General features: G+C 34.1%; 2 protein-coding genes and 1 pseudogene across 4 annotated transcripts; 2 read left to right on the forward strand and 1 right to left on the reverse strand.

Moving 5' to 3' along the window:
• Nucleotides 1–9306: 9306 nt before the first annotated feature.
• On the forward strand, nt 9307–16158 carry LOC105164872 (Protein phosphatase 2C family protein). 3 transcript variants are annotated; one of them, XM_020694932.2, is made up of 11 exons: nt 9307–9570; nt 10318–10440; nt 11749–11812; nt 12297–12405; nt 12916–13069; nt 13921–14046; nt 14204–14327; nt 14609–14685; nt 14921–14973; nt 15304–15358; nt 15701–16158. In XM_020694932.2, the coding sequence occupies exons 2-11, from the start codon at nt 10324–10326 to the stop codon at nt 15902–15904; spliced, it is 1083 nt and encodes a 360-aa protein (XP_020550591.1). In that variant the 5' UTR covers nt 9307–9570; nt 10318–10323; the 3' UTR covers nt 15905–16158. The 3 variants fall into 3 exon arrangements, with proteins under 3 accessions (XP_020550591.1, XP_011081979.1, XP_011081980.1); XM_011083677.3 differs by having other exon boundaries at nt 9309–9574; XM_011083678.3 differs by lacking the exon at nt 9307–9570 and adding an exon at nt 9617–9765.
• Nucleotides 16159–18600: 2442 nt separating this feature from the next.
• LOC110012099 (cytosolic sulfotransferase 15 pseudogene) lies at nt 18601–19670 on the forward strand (annotated as a pseudogene).
• Nucleotides 19671–20022: 352 nt separating this feature from the next.
• Nucleotides 20023–21735, reverse strand: LOC105164871 (uncharacterized). Its single transcript, XM_011083676.3, has 4 exons — nt 21018–21735; nt 20610–20680; nt 20311–20491; nt 20023–20223 (listed from the first exon to the last, which is right to left on the reverse strand). Exons 1-4 carry the CDS (start codon nt 21144–21146, stop codon nt 20092–20094), a joined length of 513 nt encoding a protein of 170 aa, XP_011081978.1. The 5' UTR covers nt 21147–21735; the 3' UTR covers nt 20023–20091.

A 21735-nucleotide genomic window follows, 5' to 3' on the forward strand; every position in this document is an offset into this window, starting at 1 on the left:
AAAAACAGATTGGCAAAGGAAGGAGACATGTTTCCTCAAGATTGGCCCAAAAGGGAGGCTCGCTGAGCTCGACCCAAGGAGGAGCCCCCCATCCCAGAATCTGTCCAAGAATGAAACCTGCAAGCTTGGTCCAAGAAGGAGGCACAGTACGAAAGCCTGCTGCATCTTTCTAAGGCCAGCCCGAAGGGAGGAAGGTGCCCAAGGGGTTAGGCTCTTCAGCCTGAGGACTCCCCACCAGGTAGGAGTCTGCATGAAATAGGAGTCCCCCTTTTTACCCAAAAACTTGCTGCTTAAGGAACAGATAAGGTGCAACCATATCCCCCCCTGAATCTCACCTTTCTCACCAGACACGCATATCCCCCTCCCCATAACTCCTATTACAGAGGGATTCCTCCTCTATAAATAGGAGAGGAATCCCTCAACAGACAGCCCCCTTCCACACGCGAGAATCTCTCTTGCTAATACTATGTGATGGGTATGGTCCAAAATGGATTGATCCAAGAAGAAGTGTTAGGCCAAGATATAGTCCCACCAGCCCAAGAGAGGGACAACCTGCTCAAGTCTCCATGCTTAACCTTAAGAAGGAGACAACTTACCATCTAGTTCCACCCAAAGAAGAGGCCCACTAGGCTCGGTCCAAGAGGGTACACCCTACACCAAAGTCCAATCAAGGAAAAGAGTCTATTTTGTCATATTTGGCCCAAGGAATAACCCAATTCGGAGGCCTCCAAAGCTAGCCTGTAAGAAGGAAGGTGCCCTCAAGAGGTTGGCCTCCTCACAGGTATGAGTTTGCCCATAGAAGGAGTCCCCCTTCACCCGAAAACTTGTTGCTTAAGGAACGGATAAGGAGGAGCCTATCCATAGAATCCCGCTTTTCTCGCTGATCATGCGGATTCCCCTCAACAGGACTCCTATAGTAGGGGAACTCCTCCTCTATAAATAGGAGGAGTTACTCCTCGGCAAGCGTTCTCCCCCAGACTCTAAAACTCTTCTTGTTGTTTCTTTATTACTATAATTCCGTGCTCCTGCATACGGAATTCTCACTTTTATCATAATTTCTCGTTATAATTTATCTTTACTTTTATCTATTCTTAAATTCAGGACTAATTTAAGAATTAGAGTGCTAACCCTTTATTTTGCAGATTCTCTTTCTCAAGAGCTTTCACTCAATTAGCTAATCCAACATCAAGGTCAAGAGCTTTCAACCCGTGCTAAAATCGCACGCATCACTATGTTGTGCGGTGATGACAAGAGCATTGATGGGTGTCGAGACCACCAAAAATAATTCCTACTACACTTGTAAAAGTGGAAGTAGGGTCTATTACACAGAGACTGGTTTTAAGTTGATTTCTTTAAAAGAAATAGAAAATAATTGGAGGAGGGGAGGGTGTTTGATGATAAAAAGAAATAATTGAAAACTAATAAATATAGAAAGCAGTCAAAATTTACCTGGTGAGAATATGGGAGAAAGCTTTTCGGGTTAAGGTCGGGATCATACTTGATTCTTATGAGTTGATCATTGATACAAAAATAACACTTGTATAAATAAATAAAACAGTTATAGCTGTTGGTACGACCTAACAACCTCACATTTCCTTACCTTTTCGTCAGCCAAGATACGATCGTTGGCTAGATCCCTAATTAACAGAAAACTCTAGGAACGTCCATAAGATTTAATCTATTAACAACATTAAGAATTAGAAAGGTCTGATTCTAATCAACAAATTCCTACGAGGATAATTCATTTAAACTAGATCATGCATTCCCCATAACATAACTAACTACTTTGACATAATTAATTATGCTACGTTGCTGCTAAGCATTGAACTAAACAAATAATTACACAGATTTGTAAAGTTCAATTAGCTACACAAACTTTCTTGATAATGAACAATTGGCCACATTATTCATAAATCAGACATTTGTAATAAAAGCACAGAGAATAGCATGAATATTTATTTAACAAATGTAAAAAGAGCATAATAGATCTCACCATAACCTTAACCAGAAAATAAAGAATTTAACTGGACATATTAATGGAAGAACACACTAAGAAGTGGAATTTCATTAATCCCGGCAATAAATTAAAACTAAAAGAGAGAGTATGAAAGTGAAGTAAGCTAATGAAAGTATTTTATTCAATTCTAAGATGTTCCTCAAATGGAGAGACCCCCCTTATTTATAATAAAAGTCTCCTACGACTTTAGACGTAGGGGGAATAAGTACATGATTAGTTCTAAAAAAAGTAAATAAATCATAAAAAATATATAAAGGAGTCATTTCCAAATCTAAGCACATCATTCCTTTTTTCTCTTGCGGAAATCACGTCTTTCCTCTCTTCATCCGTGTTGACCAAATCACTAAGCGTGGGCATGTTTAGTCAATCCCGCAAAATTGCCTTGAGATCTTTTCTTCCCTTTTGGTGCCTTCAATTTTCGATTTTAGCTTGATTTTGCCATCTCTCTCCCATATCATCCCTTTTTAGCTGAATATGCAATAAATTCACATGATTAAGAGTATTTTTGCTCAAAAATGAAGATTAAATCACTATAAAATCGTGATAATTTGCGTAGTTTCAAGCATAGTTGTGGGGCTTTTAGGACCCAAATATTCAGCTCTCCCAAACTAGAAGAGGGGGGCGTCCTCCATGGCACCAGCATCCCAAACTTCTTTTATGATCGTGTTGTGCGCCTCTCTGATTTGTGTCTTTCTGGCATCATGGGAATCACCTCCTTGCGATCCTCCTACGATCATTCGTGTGACCCCCTTCTTAGGAGGGTCGTTGGCTTCAGGTCTCCCTTTAAGGATGTTTTTTACGTTCTCCATCGAGTGAAAGTTTCGGATGGGAGACCTAGGATTAATTGGGTCCTTCAGCTAGAAGTAATGTGAGCTCGTGACTGCTTCAGCCATTAATGTACTCCCCAATTGACTTAATCATGCATTAAATAAATTCTTTTGTTGTATTCTTTAATTTATACCTTTTTCTAAAAAAAAAAAAAGGTTAGGCACAATAGGAATTTCAATTAATTTTAGTAACTACACAATTGCAACTTATTTAATTTTCTCAACCAGTACTTCACTTTCTTTTTCCTCATAAATTTCTGTTTTTGCTCTCTTAACATTCTCCTCATAAATAAATAAATACAAAATAAAATAGAAATAATTTCCACCACTATGAATAATCTGCGATTCTATCTTCTTACCAAATATATTGCATGTAACTTTTAGTATTCTACTCGTATGTGAGTTTTGATTAATAATACTGATATATAGAAATGAATCAAATATTTATATTATTCTCTTGGTGCAAATCAGAATAGTAACATTTTACTGTACAAAATAGTGGACCTAATGTAAAAAGAAGAACATTAAGCTAAACAATTTAATAAACAGATTGCAGAAAGAATGAAGTAGCATCAATAATTCTGCAAGAGATCTCAAAGAGAATACTGGATTCCAATCAAAAAGAAAAAGAATAACATAAGGATCCACAAAATAATAGAAAAAAAAAATCAACTGCTTAAAAAAGAGCTCTTAAGTTCAAGGGACTCATTATTTTAAACAGCCTTTTCAGTAGTTTCCAAGAAGTCATAATCAACAGCAGATCATCAATTCTTCAGGAAAAAAAAAATACTTGTATACTAATCTCAATAATTAAACAGAAAAATTAACAAGTGTTCAGTAGAAAAAATAATATGACTTCTAAGTTCATAGATAGAGAGTGAGAAATAAAGAATGCTTAAATAACTGTTCAAAATATTTTCAGGTCAAATCAATTATCAATACCATATCTCCCCACATAATTTATATGACCCATACATGCATGACTTCCCAGAGATTATAATCCGTAATAATCAGAACAGAGATGATTTCAAGAGAACTAATAGAAATGTAAGTATAATTAAAGCACAATCACCGAGAAACCAACAAATTGAAATTAATACTTATAGCAAAACGATATTAAAATCAAAGCAAGATATGTACGTTATAAGAAACAGATAAAATCAACTTATAATAATTTTTTCGCCTATGTTTACTAACAATATAAATCAATGATTGTTCATGTGCATTCTCAGCTTCGTCTACTGCTTTTAATGTTTGTTGTTAGTATATGAAGCAATATTAAAAGGAGAAAAGAAGGTAAATATGTGAGACAAAGAAGTTTGCGAAAAGAAGGAAGTGAGAAAAGAAACATTAAGAAGAGATGTGAGAGATAAATATATAGTAGTGGTTGAGAGGGGTAAGAATAGTAACTATAAAATAATTTGAAAATTGTTACGATAAAAATTTGGGGCGATAAAAAAATGGTACGATCAAAAGTGTTTTATTTTATAATAGTATAGATACAAAAGTTTAATTTTAGGGTGTTATAATAAATCTTCTTTTAAAGAATTATTGCATGGTTTAATTAATTTTATAATAAACCAATACAGGTTGTATGATGGGATTAAGATGAGATATATAATTTCATGATTTTAATTATGCCTTTATCGCAATTAATGAAGGATCAACCAGATTAATACCGGGCTTGGTCTAAATTAATAAACAAAAAATAAATTTTAATTGACAGGAATATTAACCCCAACATTTTTAAGTAAAGGAGGTCTAAGAAAATAACAAATACAAAAATGGTGATGAAAAATTCAGAACAGCGAATAAAGACACGTGCATTACACCATTACTTATTATAAGTTGATTTTTTTCCTTCATTTTGAAAAATAAAAAGGTGTAATTATTTATTTATTTTTCACATTTTCAACATCACACAAGGGACTTTGTATTTTTCCCAATTGTTCTTGTGAAAAAATAAATTATGTCATTGAGGCATAAATATCCATGATATGGAACATCATGACAAAAGTTAGTCGTTTACATTTCCATCTTTATTTGTTTTTTGGCGTAAATATCCACAACACGGAACATCACCACAAAAGTTACTTGTCTTTATGTCCATTCTTTATTTCTTTATGTCCAACACGATCTTTATTATTCAGTCTTATAATAACAAAATTAAATATACTATTTGTATTATATAATTCATCTTCCATAAAAAAACAAAATTAAAAATGATTTTACATGTTATAAAAAATAAGATAAAAAGTAAAAATAGAAACTTACTTACAACTGAAGGGAGGGGAAAAAAATAAAGAAAGATAGACGATAAAAAGAAAAACTAATTTAAAATAATCTCATCAATTTGAACAAAAAAATACCAAGTAAATTATTATTAATAAAAAATCAAATAAATATAAATATAATAAAATTAATGGAAGTTTTTTTACTAATATTAATGGAAGTGTTTTTCCCCCTCTTCTGCGAAAAGGTGAATTGCATTATTATTTATTCCATATGATTATTCATCAGCTCTTTTTTTAAGTCTTTGATCTGTTTTTTTTTTTCTCCATTAGTTACTTTCATATTTTTCCCACTGTCTATAAATAGTAAAAATTATATTTTTAATTAGTTATTTATTTTTTACTAATATTTTTTCCTCTTTCTCTTCAAATATTATCTTCCAAAATTATTTAATTTTTACCATAAATCTTTTCATATTATCATTCGGGTAAAATTCAGATATCCTCCTCCCGATGTACGGGATCATTTGTACTTTACCCGCCCAACATTTTTTTTTTCTTACATAGATTCATATTTCTTGTAGCGGCATCAACTAAAATTGATATAAACAAGTCACCTGGGGCATTTTCTCCATTTTGAAAAGATTATGATCACGTGTCTTTTATCTATTAGGTTCCTAACAAAAGTGTGTTAGCTAGACGGATAGAAAATAAAATATTTTGCAAGTTATGGGACTATTTTGGATAATCTCATAAACAGTGGAATTAAAAATATACTGGGTCTAAATTATGTAGCACAAAATATAATTTTTTTTCTATTTATTTATACATACTAGACAATATCAAACGAGTTTTCTCTCCAACCAAAAAATACTTAGAAATCACATGCTAGGCCTGTGCACTACACCGTTAAATTATAGACAAAAAAGTGGATGATGACCAAAAGTGCTAATTTTTATAAGTTATGGAACTAAAAATATTAATCCCGTAATGAATGGGACCAAAAATATTATATTCCGTTATCTTAATTATGTTTCAACTCTGATTGCTTTATATAGATTTTTAAAACTGACTCAATTTTGTTCACCTTTAAGGAAAAAAAATACCGAACATATATTATTTGTAGCATTAAAATGATGTTGAGCACAATGGACAAGGGACGAATAAGTGCGTCATCATATGACATTAGCCTAGATCAAGGTTTTGAAACGTAGCTCAGCTAAGATAGTTGGATCGTTCGAAACACCAACCGGGCCACAAAACGAGCCGGTTGAAATCAGAAAATGGGAGGAGCCAAAAAATCGCTCTTTTTTATAAAAACCGTTCGACCTAGTGGTTCAACTGGTGAACCGTGTGACCTGATACTGGGTTGATTGAACTGTGCTGATCAACAATAAAGTGTAAATAAGAATGATAAAATCTTTAATTTCTCTTCTACAATGTGTATTAATTCTATTAAGTACCCTAATATTATGTTATTTCTGAAAGGATGATAGATTATTTCTATTAAATTAAGATACTTTCTATTAAGTTTAACTATTATATGTTATTTTTAAATATAAAATCCTGATTTCTCTTCTCAGTTCAGTTTTGCTATTATTGTTAGATTATTTCAGATGATTTATGATATCTGATTTTCTATTAAATTTAAAAATATGTAATGTTATTCTTGTATTTGATATTTATTAGTTTATTTTTAAATTTATTTTATTATATTATATATCCTACTTATTAATATCAAACAAAGATAATGATTTTTTTAAAGCAAAAGATAGGTTGTTAAGCATATTAATATTATTTACCATTTAATATTTTAATAATTATTTATGACATAAATATAACGTCATTGGTTTAATCAAGATTGACCCAACATGAGTTGAACTAGTGATCAGTAACCCACTTAATTTTGTGGTTGGATGAACAAATTGAGGTTGAAAACATTGGCCTGGATTGCTTTTATTAGAGACCTTGACGGGCTTGGTATTCTCAATTTCCATCCTGTGGGGTGCAGAACCATCAACTCCCTGATGATTCACAGGGTGATCAACATTTTTTTCCGGATATGATCGGCTTGTAAATATACTAGCGTGTGTTGGTTGTTTGGATTCTGTTCGATTTGGAGTCTTTGACCTATTTATTTATAAGTTTCAAAATAGGGACCTGCAAAAAGTATGTTATTATTCCAAGACTTATGTCAATAATCAGTTAAAAGAAATAAAAAATTATGTGAAAATAGAGCAATATAGAACGATATAATAGCAATTGACCGTAAAAAAATAAGTGTTTTGTGTATATGTATGCTGCAAATATTAGCTACACGTTATCAGAGTGGAGAGGCTCACTTTTATAGTTGTAGTCCCCTATTGTTGGAAGAAGCATAGCTCCCTTGGGACTATTGGATAAGCCTGTAGCTAATTCGGGGAGATCTTGAAAGTTATATCTATTGAGGACTCCTGATTGGATGTGCTTTTTCACAAGATATACTCCGAATCCTTAAGAAATGGTTGGAATACTTCCTAGATCCTTGGGTTGTGTCATAATTACGTGGCTACCATGCCTCTAAGTGGGAGATGACCCTATGCCAATTGTGCATGCAAACACTTCGGCGACTCAATGGGTGTCGAGTCATCGTCCTCTATGGGCTTGCTAGCCTTTGTTACAGCTTATTCCTCCTAAGAGCCACAGGGCCTTGCATCAAGGGTCCTTCCCCCTTAGGCCGCGTGCCCTCTTCGGCCTCATACCAAACTTTATTCAAATTGGACTTTCTCTTGTGCTAAAATTTATTTTTGGGGCATAAATAATTATATCAAATTTTAAGATATATAATTATATTTTTTTAAAAAAAAATAGAAACAAATGTTGACATATGTGAGGAAATCATATGGAAAGATCATGTCAAGTGGCTAAGGCAGATGTATGGATAGGGCACGTTGAGAAATTGTGGTTGTATTTGCTTGTAAGATATTTCCCATTTCATTTTATTTTGTGAAATATTTTGTAATGTGATTATTTTTTAGAATTAAAAAAAACAAATATATATTTCAAACTCATTTTTATTATTTTAAAAACGTATATCAAACCAACTATAATTATTATGTATTTTTTTCTTAGCTAACATTTTAACACACCAATCAACTATAATCATAACACTTGTATTTCACATTCAATCACATACGACAAAGCAATGTCATCTCAACCAAATATGACCATTCATCTCAAGTCATAGTATTTGGGCTCCCATTAATTTGCCAACTCAAATAGGCCCACAGCATTAAGCCCATGAAGCTCTGCAGCACTAAACGAAAGCCCATTAACTATTTTTCACCGCTTGGCTCTTACAATCATAATGAAGGGTCAAACCTACGCTTTCAAGATTCATGGAGAAACACGCTTTTAGATCAGATTTGGCATTCTGTCAGAAAGAATTCTTTTCCCTTTTTCATAATTTCACCCTTACTTTTCATTATGTTTGAGGTGCCACGTGGGCTGATAAATATGGTTGAGAATTAAATATGAATAACTGAGAGATGTTTGCATGTCTTAGTCAATAGCTGCATCTTTAGGTCACAAGAATTTTGATGACACCAAATCTGACCCTACTCTTCTTTTTTTTTGCTTTAAATTGCTCTTATGATATGATAAAGATTTGGTTAAATGGACATAATTGAGTAGTAAACTAATATATAAATTTGTAATGGAATTAAAAGAAAGACACAATCAAGAACTCCACCAACCTACCTTATATATTTTGCCTGAAAATGATTGCACAAGAAACCCCTTTTTGTTTCTTGTTGAAAATGCAATTTCAATATAAAAGTTTACTATTTTTTTTTTTTTGGGGATATTTTGCATTTTAGCTATTACGCAAGTTACTAATATTTGAACCATATTAAATGAGTGAGCATGATTTAAAATTTTTAATATATTTGTTTAATAAAATAATAGATCAAATATTATGAAATGCGTTAATTTGAAATATACATGAATAAAAAAAGTATTAATATAATTAAGTAATTTAAAAAATAATTATTTGTGAAAAAAATATAAATAAAGACATAATAGTCAATCCTCGCGCTAGATAGAGATAAAAGAGGATAAAAGCCTATTGAGTGTGAGGTAAATTTTTGCAAAATTTGGTAAGAAAGAATTTTTGTCTTGGAATGTGTAATAAGTGGCAGAGTGAAGCAGTTAGTAGAATCTTTTACAGAGGGCTCAAGAGATTTTATCATTGAAGCCTAAAGATTAACAGCACTGAGATTCAGAGTCATAAAAAAGTCTTGAACTTAACAAAGAACTCTTTTTTTTCCTTTTTTTGTGTGTGTGTGTGTCTCTGAACATCTCTTATCATAGTCTTCAAGTCCCTTCATCACATCCAATTTTGTTTTCTCTCTCATCAAAACCTCTAGAAGGGATTCAGATTCAGGATTAGTTCTTTCTTTGGAGCTCATTTGCTGCCTTTCCGGGTTCAGATTCGGGAATTTGTTCGGTTGCTCAAGTGGGTGTGTAAATAAGCATCTTTTTGACCTTTTCAAGATTTTGTCTTTATGCCTCCAAATTCTTGCATTTGGAGCGAGGATAAAAGAAATTACTCTCGTTTTCTTGTTTCTTGCTTTCATTTCTATTGCTTGTGATCTTGATTATTCTTTGGTGACTCTTCAACCTGTTCATATCTTTTCTTGGGTTTGACGAGGTTGTGCCAAGCTTGATCGATTGTAGCTGTTTACTTCTAGTATTGATTTTGTTGATTGTTGGTGTTACAGCATATTTTTATCTAATTTAACATGCCTCGGGGTGTTCTTGGAAATGATCTTGATTTTGCATCTTTTATGTATTAGAAAAACTTAATTTTATCCTCCCTCCCCCCCCCCCACCCCCCACCCCCCCATTTTTTTGGGGACTTGCTGGAAATTTTAGTATATTAAGTAATAGGACTATGTTTCGGTAGTTTGTCTGTTTTGTGTTTGAGTGTTCTTTATTACAGGCTACTTTTTAAGTCCGGAGTCTATCCTAGATTTGGAAAAGAATCTATACATTCTATGAGTCCAATTCTATTTTGACTTGGAGGGATTGAACTGGATTGGTTGGTTTTGGAATAGGAATCTGAGGGATTGAATAATAAATGCTTGTTGAGTAGTTTTTCTGCTTTCTTCCTTTACCCCAATAAAACTTTCCATCTTCATGATTAGATTGAAGTTTTAGTTGGAATTATCTTTTCGTGACTGTATCTGTTTCTTGATGTCAGTTTGAGATGGGCATATATCTGAGTACTCCTAAAACAGATAAATTTTCTGAAGATGGCGAGAACAGTAGGCTTAGATTTGGTCTGTCTTCCATGCAAGGATGGCGTGCTACAATGGAAGATGCGGTAAGTAGTCAATCAGATTTTGTTAGGGAAAGTTGCAAGCAATTTTATTGTGATATTACAAATAAGCAAATTACCCCCTATGAAAAAATATAGCAAATTATCTACCCGTGTTTTTCAAAATGAAGCAATTTACCTCCTTGAGACAAGGGGGTAAATTGCTTCATTTTAAAAAATAATGGGGGTAAATTACTATTATTTTTTCATTGGGGTAATTTGCTCATTTGCGGTGAATTGCATTAAAGCCGATTTTGTTATCTCCACGATTCAATGCATTTGCTGTTTCCAAGAGTATCAAATATCCTTAACTTGGTTGTCAGCATGACTATGTAGAAATTGAATTGAATTAGAATCGGGATGAAGCCTTAGTATGATGCTTTGGCAATTGTCACTCACTTTAGTCTTGTTTACCTCACTGTTGGAAAATGTGCATGTGAACTAGAATTGGGTTCTGCAAGCCAATTTTGAGGATCTTCCTTTCTCTATGAGTGCTACGTTCCACCCATGTTCGTCTATTCGGTAACTGACCAATAAATTCACTGGTTTTTGATAGAATAATGTATTCAGATTTTCCTGAGCTACAGAAACATTTTATTACCAGAATGCATCTGAAATCTTTCCTCTGGGGGGTTACCTGGTGGTGCTTTCATAATATGGTCTAACATAGCTTCAAATGCACTTAGAACGGCTTGGGGAGTTAAATATGGTATCCTGGACTTGTAGGACTGCGTCATAGACACTTTTCGTCTTTCCAGATATACAATAAAAATCCAGTGGGTTTATAATATTCTCAGCTGTGGTAGAGCAACAAAGAATTCACTAGAAAAATGGTGTAGGAGAGCTTCCAATCACCCCTAAACAACCACAATAAAACAGGGGAAAAGAACAAAAAAGAAATAGAATGAAAAGAAAGAAAAGAAGAAGAATAAAGGAAGATAAACCCACAACTCTTTAGATCCAATGCCCATGAAAGATAGGGATCAGAAGAAAGAGATGGTGAGAGCTGCTAAAGAAAGAGACAGATGGAAGGAGCAAAATAGGATAATTATGTCATAAAGTTATTATAAAACTAGAAGCTGATGCGTTCCAAACTTTGTCATGATGTGATGGGCTATGATTCATTGTCAACATGTTACCAGTAAATCATGGTAAATGTTCTTGTCAGGCTATTGTTTTCACCATACGTTTTGTGAATTATAGTAGGTAAAAGAGATTATGATTTTGAAGATTTATCTATCTTTTCCTCTTCTACATGTTCTTTTTACTCTATCAAGAAGATCTCACTAATTATGATGCTATTATTCTCTTTAGCATGCAGCACTTCCTGACCTGGATTCTTCCACATCATTCTTTGGTGTTTATGATGGTCATGGAGGTACAATTATGTGATTTAACTGCTGCTATATTGCATTTCCAAAAATCCACCTGAGCATATTTAATTAAATCATGCATCTACTTGTGAGTCAGAAGAAATAATCAGGCAAAAGAATACCTTGTGTGTGTTTTATGCTCTGGTTCTTGATGCTTACACTGTATGCCTGAAAATGAGCCCAAGCAATCCTCTGTTTTCTTCTAGTTACCTTTTGGAGAGGCAGGCAGCTGAAAATGTGAGGTTATCGGCTAAGCTGCTGAGGGATTCTTATTTAGCTCCCAATTGCATACTGGATTATCTCGTATTGATTTTCCCGCTGTTGGTGGGCATTGAAAATTCTTTGGAAGTTTGGTTCAGTTGTTGCATTTTGTGCGATGTTTGCCTAATTGGGCTGCACTATTGAGATACTGGCTTATTATAATGTCGAAGAATGCAGCTAAGATGCTTCTGAATTTATGGTTAATCGTGGCAATTCCTGATATGGCAGGTAAGGTGGTTGCCAAATTCTGTGCCAAGTACCTTCATCAGCAAGTGCTCAAGCATGAAGCATATTTGGCTGGTGATATAGGGACTTCAGTTCAAAAAGCTTTTTTCAGGTCATCTGCTATGTGAATAACTTCTTCTGTGAATTGGTTAGAGTTGTTTGCTTACAAAAGACTGAACTAGTGAAATTGTAAAGATAGAGCAGCTCTCTTTTTCAAATTTTCTCCATTTTTGTTCGTTTTGTTGAATTAAATGAGCATTGAAGTGGCTCAACCAATGTACACAATCCATAAAAGCATTTACAACCATTAAATTGTTTAAGATAAGGATTTCCAATTGCAATTTAAAGTCATGTCAAACTGTACACAAGCTAAGACCAGAATCCAGATATTTGATATCGTTCTGAAGAGCAACAAGAGGAGTTAAATACATGTATGTGAAAGTAAGGCACACTTAAAAGTATTTACCGGAAGTAAGGTTACAAAAACAGAAACTGTCTATATCACCGTGGTTGTATACACGCACCCAGGGGCCAGAGCTAGTTGCTCAAGTCATTCAGATGCCAAGAAGTTGCTAAAATCTGTAGTTTATATTTCTGAAAATTTTGTCTGTTGTTAATGCAGGATGGATGAGATGATGCGTGGGCAGAGAGGCTGGAGGGAGTTGGCTGTTCTGGGGGATAAAATAAACAAGTTTACTGGCATGATAGAGGGTCTGATATGGTCACCAAGAGGTGGTGACAAAAATGACCAAGCTGATGATTGGGCATTTGAGGAGGTGTTTATTTGACTATGAATAGAAATAAGCTGTCATTCTTGTAAAGATAGGAACACATGTTCACTTGCATGTTTCCTCTATAACTTTGAAGGGCTTATAGGATATAACCATTGACTAATTGTCGGACATGTTTTAAATCCTTCACATTTTCTTCAACAATGAGAAATGCTGTTGAAATGGTCTCAATCTTAAGTTCTTTTTTTTTTGGTCTGTGCTTCCTTTTTCTCGCTCTCTTTTTTTCTTTTTCCTTTTGTTCTCTTTTGAATATAGAGTGTCTCTAAACTCTAAATGCTGTTCATGATGAACTTCTCCTTCTCAAGAGATGGTTGTGTCCAAGGAAGTATTTATATATCATTTTCTTAGGCTCTGAAATTCAGGAAGGGAATGACATTTTTATTTGGTTAGCTACCAATTTCATATACATGTTAAGAAAGAGCTTACAAGGAACTCTAGGTACCATCTACTATTTGCTCTCAAACCTTTTCTTTTTTCTTTTTCCTCTTTTTACTACACTCACGCACCCAACAGATGCACACACCCAAGGTTCAAACACGAGAACTCCTATGAGGAAGTCTTGTGCCCAAACCATTGGGTTGGCCCCCTATGGTAGCTCTCAGAATCGTGTCAGGAAAGGGATATTCTCTCGTTAACTATCACTTCTTTAACTTTTCTTCTTCCTTCTTTTTTTCTTTGTTTATTTGCTACTGCCTCACTAGGAAAACATTAGGTTAGAGATATTCTTATGAAGAATTAAAGGAATGGGTTTTCATGTTTTTTCTTTCCTTTCTGGTGGTGATTTGCCATCATTTCTCCTTCTTATGTAAAGTTTGCCTTACTATCACTTGGTACAGGGACCGCATTCTGATTTTTCTGGACCAACTTCTGGTTGTACTGCTTGTGTTGCGCTCATTAAGGGAAACCAACTTGTTGTTGCAAATGCTGGTGATTCTCGCTGTGTAATTTCTAGAAATGGCCAGGTAATAGTGTACGTTCTCCTAGTTGCATGTTTTATTTAACTGACATTTAAGTTTTGTGTACCGTGGTGTTCAGAAATGTTAGATACATGTATCTTTTTATTTTTTATTTGAATGTTTTGGCATAAAGATTCATGTTGTGAGATTGTCTCTTATTTAGGCATACAATCTTTCAAGAGATCACAAACCTGATCTTGAGGTCGAGAGAGACAGAATTCTAAAAGCTGGTGGTTTTATCCATGCTGGTCGTGTCAATGGCAGCTTGAATCTTGCAAGAGCCATAGGTGCTGTTCAATTTTTTCTCTTACACTGTTCTCATTGTTGCAATTAGTACGAAGTTGGAAGTTGGCTTATGCTTTGATGCTTGCACCATGAAGCTGAAAGTAGAACTTTGTAAAAAGTAATTCAGTCAACAAATTAGGTAAAATGTAATACCTGATAAATAAATTAATTAGATACTGTTGTATATTGTCTGCTGGTCTCTTGAAATTAATTTAGACATTTAGTAATCAAGAGTGGTTGTTTTAGTGATTGCTGATGACTGACCACATCAAGTTTGTCGCAGGTGATATGGAGTTCAAGCAAAACAAGTTTCTGCCTCCAGAAAAGCAAATTGTAACTGCCAATCCCGATATTAACATTGTATGCTTCTTCTTTATCTTCTGTTGCTACTGATATCGTATGTACTCTTTTGGAGCTGCTTTTTACATTTCAAATTTGCATAGGCTTGATTGTTTTGGTTGGCAAGACCAGCTTTGTTTTGCCACATGATCTTACATTGACAAGAACAAGTTTTGTCATAGAATGGGAGAAATATGATTAAACAGTGCTTGTTTTGCACATAAAAACATACAAATTTGTTCAATTTCTGTTCCAGGTTGAACTTTGCGATGAAGATGAGTTCGTCGTGCTTGCCTGTGATGGCATTTGGTATGCATCTCCACTTTACTTTATTGCTTAACCTGCATTACTTATGCCTGCAGAGCACCCTTTTAAGCACAAATAGAATCATGAAACATGGCGCTTCATTGTTTTTTTTGGTCAAGATTTGTTGAGTTCAATACTTATTAGAACTCTGGTCTTACCGTTGAGATTCTTGATGAATGAATATTAAGGTCTTGAGTGGAACATCGGTATATGTGATAGGTTCAGATGAGACAACAACATATGTAACTCAGTCTTCACATGTGAGATGCGCCGTACTCAATAGTATCATTCTATACAGCAGTTATGTAAATCTCTCTTTTGTCAATTTCTCAGGGATTGCATGTCAAGCCAGCAACTAGTAGATTTCGTACGGGAGCAGCTGAAATCTGTAAGCTTCTTGTGTCCCATTATCTTCTTCCTTCTTTTTACAGTTAAAAGACTCGAATCATAACTATTGCGCTCTATAGTAGTGCGAGATCCAATTTGCTCTCTGGTTTCTCGAAACTGGTCTCCTACGCTTTATTTTAATCATGGGCTTCTCCTTGCAAACTGCTCACATTAAATTACTGCCGAGGTTTTACCTAATGTATGATCAATCTTTCTGTAGCTTCATTAGTGCATTTCTGCTTATTCAATGGGGATTTGTCTGTTCTTCTATGTTGATCATACGCTGTGGCTCTCGTCTGATACTGATACTGCTCGACTTGACACACAACATTTGCTAATGCAGGAAAGTAAGCTTTCTGTGGTCTGTGAAAAAGTACTCGACAGATGTCTGGCGCCTACGACTGCCAGCGGGGAGGGCTGCGACAACATGACCATGATACTGGTACAATTTAAGAAGCCAACCCCATCAGGTACATCTTCAGATGAGAAATCCTCAACTTCTGAGGAAGCCGAGGCCGAGCCAAAGCCAGCAGAGAATGAATCATAGTGTTCGTGTGTACCGGTTAGTAAAATCTGATCCCCCTTACGGAATGTGTTCGACGCTTTTAATCCGTGTATGTACATAACTCCGTCGAGGCTGGAAAAATCAAAACAGTTCGCCTTTTCTTCACTTTCTTCTCTTCATACTTTGAAATGTACCTGAAGAATCTGTATAGATGATTCAACTGCAGGTTTTAACATGTCTACTGATGGATACAACTTCATTTGATTACAGTCCTTTTAGAGGGTGTTTGGATACAATTATTTAGACATTCCACAAGTTCATACATTTTGTAAAATAATTTTAGTTTGGACCAAATAAGATTATGGAATTTATAATATACTTATAAAGGTAAATTTTCAATTAATGTGAAAAAAAAAATTGAATTGATTTGTTAAGATTTTAAAAATAAGTTGGAATTTTCTTTTGTTAATTAATGAAATAATGAGCTTCTAACATTTATTTTCATTTGTATAAGTTCTAAACTATCTTAATAAAATATTTTAAAAGTTTGTAAACCCACTCAAACACTAAATCAATTATATAGCAAGTATAATACACTTGTCGTATAATTAGTGTACAATTAAAAAAAAACGATCCATTATATAGTAAGCGGGATACACCTCTGTGATTGGTTTTGTTCTATCGAATCTGGACCTAGTAAGAATTTTCTGGATTGATTTTAGTTTCAGTTGCTATCATTGGATTTTAAATTTGGGGTAATTACACTATCACCCCCTAAAGTTTAATTTAACTCATATAAATTTTTTGTAGTTTGAAAAATTATATTTAATATTACCGATGTTTGTTTTTGTTTAATAAATAGATTCATCCGTTAGTCAAAGTTCATTGAATATCCTCGATTGATTTATTACTTACTCGTGATAGATCAAATAAATCCTTTATGACCAAATAATTTTTATATTACTACGAAAAGAAATACAAGGGTAATTTTATTAATATCAGTAAGTTCGATAAATTTTGATTAATAAAAAAATTTATTTAGTAGACGAAAAGAAACACATGAGTCAAATATAATTTTTTAAATTGAAATAAGATTATATGTAATTATATCCGTTTAAATTTTGACTCGCCTCGAAGGATTGGATATCCCAATTCAGCTTCAATTAACACCAATAATTGCGCAGGTACACTTTTCTAATTATCGTGTTTCAATAATTTTCATGCAATTAAAGTATCCATTTATGCATAACATATCAACATTTCCGATCATGATACCAATCTAAATACATTTATTTATGTTTAAAATATTGAATAATTGCTGCGTGATCGTTAGATTATGATCATTGCTGGCTGCTCAGCATATTGAATTATCAGTTAATAATAATCACATGTATTTATTATTTCTTTAGGAAATAATAAAATTATCCATGAGGTCTTAATTTAACGAATTTTTAAAAATATTTTGATATTTTTAAAACGACCAATAAATTATTATTAGTAGTCAATGCATCAATGTTTCTAAATAGAATTAATAAATTTAAATAAATAAAAAAACGGCATACTACTATTAAAAGCAAATCATACGTATATTCGTAAAACTCAAACTGATTGTGAGACCTCAAACTCATCACTCCGGCAAGAAATCATAGGTGGTTTTATTTTAATGGTTAAGAATGATCATAAGTTCAAATCACACTAAAAGTGAATATTTATTTAAAAATTATATCAATTAATTGACAGACTTATTTAAACTATATGTCGTTTTTATCAAAAAAAGCGACCTGAATAGAGTTAATATCATACACATGTATATGTATATACCACCAATCACCTGAATCTTGCCAACTAGATTTCATTCAACTTAATCTAGCACTGTACCTCTCTACTTACATCATAAAAATTTTGAATAAATTTGGATAAATTATATTTTGTCGTTCGAATAAGGTCTGCTTTTATATTTTGATATTAAATTTTTTTTTTCGCTGTCAATTTGTCATCTCAATTTTGTGAAATTTGCACTTTATCATATATGATTATTTTTTTGCTGATTCTTGTGTCAAAAAACATCACATGCGGTGCATATGTGAAAAATTCACATCAGATAACTCCTAAATATTACATGTACATTGCATGTCAATATATTTTTTTTTTTTTTACTAAAACTTGGTGGAAAAATAGTTAAAAATGACATAGTGTAAAATTTCGTAAAGTTGAGATGATAAGTTGATACAAAAAAAAGTTTAGATGTCAAAATATAAACGATTATAATTTGGATGGCAAAATATAATTAACCCAATAAATTAAAATATTTGATTTTTTGTTAATATGTGTACTATGATTCTTCAATAATTTCGTTTCCATAATTTATAATAAATATAAATTGTTAAAAATAAAATTATTACAACAGCTTCTCCGCAACAAAAATTCAAAAGGTAAACAGTCGGGAGACTTCAAAGATCATTAGCGTCGGTTCTTGATAAGCCTGGGCAATATTATATTCATGCAATCACTGGGATTTGCGACTAATTTTCAGAAAATGCATTTTAAGCACTTGGAGTATGCATTTCATCAGCTGCGTTGCTTCTCTCTTTCTCTCTTCAACTGATGGTGTGTAATAATTAATGAACACTGAGAATTTGAGTAGTGAAGATGAGTCGTCGTTGCTCCAGTCTCTGGACCAACAAAACAACTGGGATGGGCTTCCAATGTCCAAATTCCAGGGATTCTGATTCATACTCCATCCACTTCTATGTTTCCAAAGAAACTTCAAGGCTTTAGACACGGATGTTCTACTAGCGTCCGTACCTAAATCAGGAACCACATGGCTGAAGGCCCTCCTTTTCAGCATTGTGAACCGGGTTCGATTTTCCGTTGATCAAAGCCCTTTGCTCGCCACCAATCCCCACAGACTCGTGTTTTCTCTCGAGTGCTTCTACTATGCCAAGCATGACAATCCTGATCTTGGAAATGTGGCACAACCTCGTCTTTTCTCAACTCACCTCCCTCACCAGGCTCTCCCCAGTTCCCTGATAGAATCCAACTGTAAGATTCTGTACGTTTGCAGAAACCCATTGGACCAGTTCGTCTCGGAACGACAATTTCTTTTGAAGAACCGTCTCTGGCCTGATAAGCCTTATGGTGAAGTACTATCTTTCGACGAAGCATTTGATATGTTTTGTGACGGGGTGCAAGCTTTCGGGCCTTTCTGGGATCACTTGCTTGGTTATTGGAATGCGAGTTTGGAGAATCCTGACAGGGTTCTGTTCCTGAAATATGAGGATATGAAAAGGGATCCCCTCTTGAAAGTTAAGAAGATTGCAGAATTTATCGGGCTGCCTTTCACAGAGGAAGAAGAGAAAGCAGGATTGGTTGGAGATATATCGAGGCTTTGCAGCTTCAAGAAGCTCAAAGATTTGGAGATTAACAAGAACGGAGTTCACTATGGTTCAGTCAAGAACAATTCTCTCTTCAGGAAAGGAGATATTGGAGACTGGCAAAACTATCTGACTCCGGCTATGGCCGAGCAGATGAAAACAATCCTGGAGGCCAAGCTAAGTGGATCTAGCTTGATTCTTGATATATAGCTGCTAAGCTAGTTCGAGAATGAAATAAGACGGATCCAGTCTCTCTTTTGTCCTTCTGCATATTGTTTTCTTTTGAGCTTATTTACTACTGCAGCAACCTTGTCTTTCTGATGCCTGTTTCTGTTCAATTTGTATTTGTTATCCGGAAAATGCTACTACTCTTGTGTGTTATTCGTGTCAGTCCCCAGCAATTTGTTTGTATCTTTACCTCCCACTTTGCTAAAAGCCACTGCTAAAGTTCAATTACCGAGTGACTTACTCATTAGCCACTCTTTTACTATGCTAACTCCCCTGTTTCAATTGTTGTCAGTCACTCGTTCAATATCAGCCGCAATCCACACAAACCAAATGCAGAAACTATGATACAGATGAACAAGTCAAGAACTTGAAAAACAACAATAAGAATCATAATTATGAAACTGAAAATTATACTTTGTTCAGAAACATAGTTCTATTATGTGTCTAGCAGTTTCCATAAGTTATATTCGTTAGCCTAGCTGTCATGATTCCACAAGTTATCAACAGTTGGAGACGATAATGTTCAGAAAGAATAAGAAGTTATCAGGACAAGAATAATTTACCAGAAAACAACTATATATATTACAAATTATGTCAGTTTATGTGATTCCTTACAATGCCACTGCATTAGACCTTCAAAGTGACTCGATCGGGCCAAGAGATCTTCCTCTTGCCCATACCCTTATCATGAACTAAATGATTCTTTAGCTTTATGGTAAATCTTGCCTCCACCTCATTTACTTTGCCCTTTTCCATTTTCTGCATAATACAAAAAGGGTGTTAACTTAACCGACTCAAGCAAATGACAATGAGTCCTTAATCTAATGTTTAAACTAGTTATATTACCACACTTGAACTCAAAAGCAGATGTTGATCAATTTTTTCTGGTGAAGCTTCAGAGGTACTGTGAGTTCCTTTCCCCTGTAATCCATTGCTTTCGGCATCTGCATTAGGCAGATGGAGAGGAACTTCATCTATATTGGAAGATTGGATTTTCAACAAACATTTACGCCTCCGCCTCAAAAATCTGTAATTCAAAAGGTTACAGGGTTGAACTTTGGGTGTTTCAACTACTACAATAGACTCATAAATCATAAGGGAAATAATTTTCTAATTCTCTCAAATTGGCTCAAGAAAAATCATACCTGACTTCAGCTAAAATTGTTTCTTTCTTTTGCTTTGCAGCCTGCAGTTTCCTCTTCCTTGAAACAAATTCCTGAGAAATTACATACCAAGCTATCTTTAGTCATCTAAAAATCATACTTCTAAAACTTAAATTAACTTAACAGTTACTGAAAAACTCATCTAAAAATCATATTTTTATGACTTAAACTAATTTAATAGCAACCAATATAACAATTTATATGGATATGTAAACCAACCTTCTCCTGAATTAAAAGGGTAAAAACACACTCCAAAAGAGTTCATAAATCATGGTAATTTCATTGAAACAATAGACTACACGTTATAAATTTTCAAGAAAGATAATACGCTTCCGAAATCCAAAGACTTAGAACAAAATTTAAGAACAATGAACAAAGACAAAAACAAACCTTTTGGAGTTCCAAGTATTCTTTCAAAAGTGTTTGATATTTGAGTTTAGCTTTTGCTTCATCACCAGTCGCATGGGATTGACTCAAAACAAACGAAGCCCTCTTCATCTTCTCGCTCAATGTATCCATATAACCAAACACAAGTCCAAGAGTCCCAAGAAAACACAAGCCCAGATAAATAAACCGAAAAAAAAAAGATCTAATCTCTAACACATATCACAAGTAGAAGAAATCCAGACAACACACAGAGTCAGAGAATTCGGAGGACGGACATAAATTCTTCTCTTTTCTTGTCTATTTTCAACGAGAGAAACCGAAATAAGTATAAAACCCCATAAGGAAGACAAGAAGGTGTTTGTGGCAAGTGTGTGTGAGAGAGAAGAAGTGTGTGGTTGGACACAAGAAGACATCTTTTGTATCTCCTCCTCTCTTGATATGTATTTCCATCTTAATTTTCCTAATAATAAAAGAGTTTCCATTTATATTTGGTTTGGGTTTTCATGCTGTTTTTCTCCAACATAAATTCTGGTCCAGATGGGCCATTAGCGATTGAGGGAAAGAGATAAAAAGAGTGTATGTGGGAAGAAATATCGGGCTGTGATGGGCATGGGAATGGCATAGATGGTGCAGAAAGGGCAGAAGATAAATGGCCACAGCCACAGCCACAGCCTGATTCCTGGAGAGTGAAGTCTCTGCTTTGGCCTTAGGCAATTGGTTA

Source organism: Sesamum indicum, linkage group LG6, assembly GCF_026168435.1.
Source record: "Sesamum indicum cultivar Baizhima isolate 11 linkage group LG6, ASM2616843v1, whole genome shotgun sequence".
Classification (NCBI taxonomy): Eukaryota; Viridiplantae; Streptophyta; class Magnoliopsida; order Lamiales; family Pedaliaceae; genus Sesamum; species Sesamum indicum.